The following is an 8632-nucleotide window of genomic DNA, read 5'->3' on the forward strand; positions in this document are numbered from 1 at the left end:
CCCCCCCCCCCCCCTTCCCCTCATTGGTACCATTTCTTTATGAACTGTTACACCTTCCCCTCACGTTGATGATTTTTCTGCTGTTCCAGAAGAAATGGTTCTGCTGCATTCAGAGCCCATAACCGTGTTGCTCTGTGATCGTCTCCACTGGTTTTCGATTGCAGTCAGCCTGCTATACTATTTGCTCCTTAGTCTTCATTCATGGAGGAAAAAAGTTGAAGAATTTTACGTGCTTTATTTGTGGTGCTGTGAAGTGTTGGTAGAAGCTGACCTGTGCTATCTCATTTGTTTTTACTTCTTTTTTGTTGTTTTTTTATGGAAGCATGTTGCTGCTTAGATCTGATATTGAATCTCTAATATTGTTTGTTAAATGGTTTCTTTCTCTCTTTCCATTTTCATTTTCCCCCATAGAAGATTTTCGATTCCTCGAAAACAACCCTTTAGAGAAAGTCCATGCCTCATGGAGCATAATATTCTCTTGCTTTCTAAGCATGGAGCATAATATTTATGTTGAAAATGTTGGCAAACATTAGAAGAAAGAATAATATGAACATAGATACTCGTTACAAAGAGTCATAATGGTGTATTAGACGTTGAGAAAGTAATTATTCAACCATTCTGAAGCTGATAATCTTATAAGGATGAATAGTTTTAGCTCTAAACCAAATTTGATGATTTCTTTTAGTTTCATTAAAAACAGAGAAACAAAAAAAAAAAAAACTCCTCAACCTTTCCAGCACTTGTTCTGCCATGCTTGTTGTTGTATGTCTGCTGGAGTTCGGATATGAGATTATATTCTGTAGGTGCTCGAATACAGGCTTCCAACTTTTTTCTCGAACAGGCGACGCAGAAGGAAAACTTGAAGACTGCTTGCACCGATGAGTGCTGCTGATTCGAGAACAGCCTTCAGAATCGCCATTGTGCTCATTGCTTCATTCACTGCAAAAAAGGTACTTCACTTACTTACTAAATGCTAGAAGTTATTGTTTAGATCTGATATTTGAATTAATACAAAGGAATAGATTGTATATGAAATGGGTTAATAAATGAACAATACCTTTGGCTTGTCGCTCTGTCTGTGCCTCTAACCATTGCTGTTCAAACTCAATAACGCCCAAGGTTTCTCCCAACTTCTTTATTTGAGCCAATAAAGGGCTCAAATGTTCTGTAAATTTCATTTCAAACCAGATGAGATGAGCAGAAAAGTAAAGGGAAGTATGAATTTCAAAGTAAAAACTTTAGGGTTCATCAAAGGAATCAATACCATCTTTTACATGTTGTTCATCATCATCATAGAACTCATAGTAATGATTGATATGGATATCAAATTCTATGGTCTCTTGGTGGGGTGAGTTGTTGATGAAGCAGAAATGATATCGCCCTTTTCTAAGAGAAATAAACTCAAATTTCTCACTTGTTTTCCCTCTAATTTCTTCAATTCTCTCCCCTAAAGGCCCTTTCACCTGTACTTTGCAAATCACATTTAATCATAACAAGCCTAAAACAAGATTTATGAAATTGATTTGTATTATATATGATATGTAAATGTTACTATCCACATGGAATTGACAGTCACTAGCTAGCTTCAAATAAGAAAAAAACTTGTATACAACTTGTTGTGTCGTACAAAAACTTAATCCATAAACCGAATACAAACACCTTGAAAAAACTTATAACAACATATATTCAAACCCTAATGTGAATCTCATTCATCCATACATACGAAACAAAAGGCTCAGTTCCTTGACCTCTGTAAGGTAGGTAACAGCAACACGCATGTAAAATCAGATTCAAAGTCTTAACCCTGATAATGCACGAGCCGAACATCTCATAGACAACATATATTTAAACCCTAATGTGAATCTCATTCATCCATACATACGAAACAAAAGGCTCAGTTCCTTGACCTCTGTAAGGTAGGTAACAGCAACACGTATGTAAAATCAGATTCAAAGTCTTAACCCTGATAATTCACGAGCCGAACATCTCATAAACAACATGCAAATGATATGAACAATCTGGATGAATCTAAGAGAGAGAGAGAGAGAGAGAAAGAAGTGGCCACCAAAAGATCAACGCCATTGTGAGCATGATGCCGCCAGGTATTAACGCTAACGACGACAAAAGAGAGATAAATGGTATCTCTGATGAATTCAACATTGTGAGAGAAGCATTCTTCCTTGTCGATCACAAATCTAATCCCCAGAACTGGGTGTGATGATATGAACAAAGCCGCCATGAAAATAAAAAACCTGTATTTTGACTTCCCACTTCCCATCTCCATTTTGTTCTTGAACTCCACAAATGAACAGAATCGAATGAATTCAAGGAATGGGTTGTTTAGACTAAAAAAAATAATTCTGAGATTCTGAGATTTTTTTTTCAAAATTATTAGGGATTTTGAGATAACTATATATCTATAAATAAATGAAATTTGTTTTTAAAATAAAAATCAATTACTTAATTTTATGTAATTATTAGTTTAAAAGAGAGAGAAATCAAAATTTAAATTTATATATTATAGAATATAGTATTTTATTTGTTTCAAAAATAAGCTACAAAAATTAATTTATCACTAAATTAACCAAATCTATCTAAATATATCTTTATTTTCTGATAAAATATTATTCCGTATTTTTCTTTTACAAATATTTTTTTTATATTCTTCAAATTTTTTATTTTTTTTTTAATAAAATAAGATCCAAAAGCCTTAAACCCTAAGATTTTAATGTTTTCATTTTGTCGTTTATTTTCCTTGTCTTGTTCTTATTTTTCTAAAATAAAAATTATTTTCCTTTATAAAAAAAATAAAATATTTGCGTTTATCATTTGAATTTTTTAAAAACTTTTGGTTTTTCAATCCTAAAACGAGAATAAACTTTTAATTTTCTCCTTTTGACTTTTATATAATATTAAATTATATTTTAGATATTTAAATTTTTATTTAATTATATCAATTTTACCGTAATCTTCTAATTCTTTTGTTAATAATTACTTAATTTCAAAAATTAATTACCAATACCATTTGTGTTGCTTTTACCTAATTTTGACTTTTTGCATTAAAAGATTATTCTAAACAGGGGTTTGACTTAACACTTAAATATAATTTGTATTTTATATAAAAAAAAAATTTTGAATAATTAAAAATATGTTTCAAAATAATTTTTAATATCACAAATTTTTAACAATTTTAAAATTACCATCAAATACATAATAGACAATATTTTTTTATTGATAACCAAATTAAAAAAAAAAAAAAAAATCTAAGAGACAAATACCCTTTTATTAACCTACAAAATATTAAAAATCCTTCATTTCCAAAGTTTAGAATGAGAAATAGAATTGAAACTAAAGAGTGTATTTTTATTGATATTCAGAACCTTTAAATATGATACATACCAACTAATACCTACCAAGAAAAATATAAACTAAATAAATATCGAGAATAAAATAAATATACTATAAATCAAATCATAAAGAAAGAGTATTAAGATATAATATCTAAAATATATTCTCAAAATATTATATCTGAGTAATATATATATATTTAAAGTCTAAAAATGAATATTTAAATTTTTGATATTAAGGAATTGAGTTATATTAATTTGAACAAAAGAAGTGAGCGTACTATAAGCAAACAAACAAGAGATTTGTCGGATTTGATGTTGGTGTGAGGAAAGAAACAAATAAAAAATAATGATGTTCCAAAAGGAAAGTCTGTTGCATCAACGTATAAAGTGAAGTGAGAGGCTCCAGGTTTGAAAAAATTGGAGGAGGCAAGATCCTGTGGAAGCGAGTCCAGCCCATTGTTTCTGAGCGCCTTTCCTGTGTAAATGTTGAGAATGCCATTATATTGCGGAAAAATTGGACGGATCAGGCGCCAGCATGGAGGACATTGTAGAGGATGTTGCCTCTTCTTCTCCTTCCTTTCTCTCTGATTCCAACTTTGTCTCGAACACCCATTTCAATTCCCAACTCTTTTGAACAACAAAAACCATCTCTCAATTCGATACTGCGTCTTGCGTATTATATCGTTTTGAGAAATACCCTTTTGCGCTTTCTAGACACATACGATCCTTGGGTACTGGTTTTTTGTTTCCAAATTTCGAGGTATCCCATCATTTTTTTCTGGGGTTCTTTCCTTTTTTTCTCCATCTTTTGAGTTTTTTTCTTTTGGGTTTTGGATTTCGGGTTGTGGGTTCGATGGAGCTTCTTCGTGGACAAGCCGGACGATTCGGGTTGTTGTTTGATTTTATAATGATGAAGTGATTCTTCTTCATTTTGCGCTTTTTGATCGTTTCTAGGGTTTGCCGTTTTCTTGGCTTTGGTGGAGTCAGTCATTTTGAGGTTTGTTTCTGGTTCATCTTTTGATTTCTCATCTGTTCTTCTGGGTTTTCTTTGTGTTTATGATTGCTCATCGAATATCTCTCAATTAATTTAGTTTGGCTGTAAGTTTTTAGTCATTTGGTGCTTGAAATGGCTGCCATGGAAGCTTTCACACTTTGCTAGTTTTGAAATGTTGGGCTGTTATGGGTTTGTTTGACTCGAGAATCATCTCTGATTGATTGTTACTTATCTGATGGGATAGGAAACTTTTGTTGATACTTGTTCTTGGTTCTTAATCTTTTCATGAAGAATTGTAAGAATTGTTGCGGATCATTGACCCTAGGTCGAGGGAAGCTACCGTTTATACGACAGCCCCGCTTTTTCGTCTTGCGTCCTGTGCAATTTATGTTCCTCTGTTACCGCCCTGTGAAATCTGGATTTTAGTTATCGAATGTTGAGCGTCTGATAAGTTTTTCGTGCTTTGTCGAAATGAATAATGGTCTTTTGAACATGTACAACCATCTATGTTCTCATTGATGATACAGTTTAGGAAGAAATCTGAGGATTCTATTAGATTTGATGTCCCTGTAGCTGTAAGTTGTTTGTGTATACTCCTTTCGCCTGATGTCGATTTGTTCGAACAGGTAGAATTTGCGTAATACGTAGAAAATGAAAAGTAAAATGGGTGTGAAGGATCATCAAATCGCAACTCACTCGCCGAATGCCAAAGTAGTAGGCGAAATTGACACTAGTTCACCGTTCCAGTCTGTCAAAGACGCTGTCAACTTGTTTGGTGAGGGTGCTTTCTCAGGTGAACAACCAGTTGTGAGGAAGTCGAAGCAACCTCGTTCTGTAGAGGTTCTTGTGGAAGCTCTTTATTTGTTGTTTTAGGTTCTTTAAAAAACGTAAAAGAAAACGGTTTATGATGTTGCTGATGTTTTTGGTTCTCGTGTCGACAGAGAGTGTTTGCAAAGGAGACTCAACTCCACTTGACAGAAAATGAGCTGAAAAAATTAAAGGATCAGCTAAAGAATGCTGAAATTACGAAATCCGAAGCGCTTGTTGAACTAGAAAACAATAAACGAGCTGTTGATGAGCTGAACAAGAAGCTGCAATTGCTGAGGGAATCGAAAGAATCTGCCATGAAGGATTCGGAAGTTGCCAAGGCTCGAGCTAAGCAGCTTGAGGAGGCAAACGGAAGCAATCATTCTGGAAATGATCCGGGTTGGAAACAAGACTTGGAAACAACTCGAGCTCAGTACATGATAGCGATTGGAGAGCTAGATGCTGCGAAGCACGAATTGAGAAAAAATCGTCAACATTCCGATGCATCTTTGGAAGCGAAAATTGCTGCGTTGAAACAGGTGACGGCTGCTGAGGAATCGTTCAAAACACACAAGGTGAAAGCAAATGAGCTTTCTAAGGAAATTTTGGCTGCCCAAGAATCTATTGAAAAGCTCAAGCTGGCATCCCTGCAAGCACAGCAAGAGCAAAAGAAGATATTTGCGGAGAAGGACATTCAGAGACGGTCGTATAAAGCGGCTCTTGAAGAGTCGGCGAAAAAACTCTTTTCTTTGCAGAAGGAAATCAATCCTGATATCAGTAGGAATCTTGAATCGCAGCTGAGCGAGACGATGAATGAAATCGGGGAACTGCAGAAACAAATGGAAGATAAAAAAGCTTCGGATTTAGATTCGGTGAAGAATGTCACCTCGGAGCTCGATGATGCAAAAGGGTCCCTACAAAAAGTAGCTGAAGAAGAAAGATCCCTCCATAGCCTGGTTGAAGCACTGAAGTTGGAACTGGAGAATGTGAGGAAAGAACATTCAGAACTCAAGGAGAGAGAGGCCGAGGCGGAATCTCTTGCTGGTAATTTGCACGTCCAGCTTCGGAAGAGCAAATCTGAACTCGAAGCATACCTCGCAGAAGAATCTAAAGCAAGAGGTGCTTGTGAATATATGCTATCGACTCTCAACCAGCTGTCGTCGGAAACTGAGAACGCTAGACGAGGAGAAGAAGAGATGAAAAAGAAAGCAGAAGAATTGAGGAAGGAAGCAGAAGCCACCAAAATTGCAATGGAAGCAGCTGAGAAGCAGCTGAGAATTGCAGTGGAGGAAGCTGAAGAAGCAAAAGCAGCTGAAGCAAGAGCCCTTAATCAGATTAAGGAACTGTCTGAGAGAACCGATGCGGCACGAGCTTCGACTTCTGATTTTGGGGCTAACATCACTATCTCTAAGGAAGAATTCGAGTCATTAAGCCGGAAAGTCGAGGAGTCGGACACATTAGCAGAAATGAAAGTGGCTGCTGCATTGGCTCAGGTTGAAGCTGTGAAGGCTAGTGAAAATGAAATTATAAAGAAGTTAGAAGCATCCCAGAAGGAAATTGAGGATATGAAGACTGCAACTGGGGAAGCTTTAAAGAGAGCCGAGATGGCAGAAGCAGCTAAGAAGGCCGTGGAAGGCGAACTCAGAAGGTGGCGTGAACGAGAGCAGAAGAAAGCGGAAGAAGCTGCATCGAGAATTTTGGCTGAAACAGAGTTGTCTTTGGAATCATCTTCAAGCCACCATAGGCTTCAAAAGCAGAACACAACAGTGAAAACAGTCAAGACGAGGCACAGCAGGTTTCAAAAGCTGAACACAACAGTGAAACGAGTCGAGTCGAAAAAGTTGGAGAAAGATAAAACCTTTTCAAAGAAGTTACTTTTACCGAACCTTAGCGGGATATTTGTTAGGAAAAAGAACAAGGTTGAGGGTGGATCTCCCTCCTACCTGCCTGGTGAGAAGTCTATGTGACATATTCTTTTGCTCGACGGTGGAACTCGAAATATTCAGGTGAGAAATATATAATCATTGTATGTATACATTTGTTGCCTGTAAATTTGTGTTCAGGTAACCAGAAATTGTAAGCAACATCTGGATGAGTGATTTTGTATATGCGATGGCTTGTTAGATTATTGATTGAAACATTTTGTATTGAGATTTGTTTGCTTATCAAAGCTTGATTTGATCTCTGAACTGAGAATGGTTCTTACAACCTCTTGTTCCTATTGATCTTTTAGTTTTGTTTGAGAAATCAAAATAAGAGGATCGAATCATTTCTTTTTATGGCATCTTAATCGAGACTAGCTTAAAGCATAGTTTAGAGAAGCCAATGTATACAAAAATTGCTTTGTCCTGGAACCAATGGCAGTAGTAGATACTGTATATAAACTTTCTATGTAGTAATATCACACTAGGCGTGTAGCTTACTAGACATGATTAGTGTTCTTCATTCATCAGTCTCCATTGACTTTAAGGCCATTCATGGAATAGCTGAGCGCATTGTTGTGGTTTTCCATCTTATGGAACTCTGTTTCAATCGTTTTGGCAATTTCGACATCTCTTGGATCTGGTTCTGGGAAGTCTACATGAAATGATCCCTGTTTGATTGGAACAATGGGCTCTCTAACTGCACCTTGCTGATGAATGTAATTGTAGAGTTGTTGATGGAATGCGCTGTCGTAGGAGAAACAGTTTTCTGTAGTTCCATTCTCAGAATGCCGAGATGATCCTGATCTTTCTTTCCGACAAAAATGTGGTAGTGATGCATAATCCATTACCTACAGATGAGTTCCAGACATCAAAAACAAGAAAACATCATGTTGAAGATGATATTAGTGCATATGATGCCACATTGTTCTTCCAATTCTCTACCATGGTTGGAGATAAAGCTGTTAAAGCATCAGAGGAATGAACAAGCTACAGGTCAAATCTGATCAGAAAAATCTACTACATTCAGCTGAAACTAGAACTTTAAACGGTGAATCACTTAAAAGCCCTGCAACTTTAAGCCCTTGCAACTTTATGTAGTTTAGAAATTTAAAGGCAAGGATGAACCTAATCAACATGAAACAGAACCACATGGATATCATCAGGCTGGATTCCGCAGTGGAACTGCTAAAAAAGCAGCTATCTGCTATTAATTGATGATTTGGATTCATCACTAATTATATCATTGCAGTTATTAAGATCACATATCGGTTGGAGAAGAAAATAAAGCATTTTTAATATGAGTGTGGAAATCTTTTTTTAACCGCGTTTTAAAAATCTGAAGGGAAAGTCTAAAAGAAAAAACTCAAAAAATTGAAATATGATATACTTGGTCCGTTAAAATAAAATAACCTTTTTAGATGGTGAGATTTTCCATATCTCCTAAGGATAGAAGGATATGTGATGCAGTGTATCACCTGTCAGTGGCACCCTAATGGAACAACTTTCAATGAAAAGTGGTTTTATATCTTTTCCACTAGAAGGGGGGGGGGGGGGGG

At 35.9% G+C, this 8632-nt stretch overlaps 3 protein-coding genes and 1 long non-coding RNA gene across 4 annotated transcripts in view; 2 read left to right on the top strand and 2 right to left on the bottom strand.

Moving 5' to 3' along the window:
• Positions 1 to 471, top strand: part of LOC111498554 — a 1220-nt gene extending 749 nt beyond the window's left edge. Inside the window, exon 3 of the long non-coding RNA XR_002720799.1 lies at positions 90 to 471. This is a non-coding gene — a long non-coding RNA (uncharacterized LOC111498554). The remainder of the gene's footprint in view (positions 1 to 89) is intronic.
• A 319-nt stretch (positions 472 to 790) lies between these two features.
• On the bottom strand, positions 791 to 2239 carry LOC111498823 (transmembrane emp24 domain-containing protein p24beta2-like). Its single transcript, XM_023150197.1, has 4 exons — positions 2066 to 2239; positions 1265 to 1463; positions 1058 to 1165; positions 791 to 939 (listed from the first exon to the last, which is right to left on the bottom strand). Exons 1-4 carry the CDS (start codon positions 2237 to 2239, stop codon positions 791 to 793), a joined length of 630 nt encoding a protein of 209 aa, XP_023005965.1.
• Positions 2240 to 3853: 1614 nt separating this feature from the next.
• On the top strand, positions 3854 to 7340 carry LOC111498357 (WEB family protein At5g55860-like). The gene is made up of 3 exons (XM_023149556.1): positions 3854 to 4347; positions 4971 to 5184; positions 5286 to 7340. Exons 2-3 carry the CDS (start codon positions 4996 to 4998, stop codon positions 7116 to 7118), a joined length of 2022 nt encoding a protein of 673 aa, XP_023005324.1. The 5' UTR covers positions 3854 to 4347; positions 4971 to 4995; the 3' UTR covers positions 7119 to 7340.
• A 66-nt stretch (positions 7341 to 7406) lies between these two features.
• Positions 7407 to 8632, bottom strand: part of LOC111498439 (phosphatidylinositol/phosphatidylcholine transfer protein SFH1-like) — a 5447-nt gene continuing 4221 nt past the window's right edge. Inside the window, exon 11 of the mRNA XM_023149691.1 lies at positions 7407 to 7924. Coding sequence (XP_023005459.1) covers positions 7601 to 7924 — 324 coding nt within the window. The 3' untranslated portion in view covers positions 7407 to 7600. The remainder of the gene's footprint in view (positions 7925 to 8632) is intronic.

This window comes from Cucurbita maxima, unplaced genomic scaffold (genome assembly GCF_002738345.1).
Source record: "Cucurbita maxima cultivar Rimu unplaced genomic scaffold, Cmax_1.0 Cma_Scf00025, whole genome shotgun sequence".
NCBI lineage: Eukaryota > Viridiplantae > Streptophyta > Magnoliopsida > Cucurbitales > Cucurbitaceae > Cucurbita > Cucurbita maxima.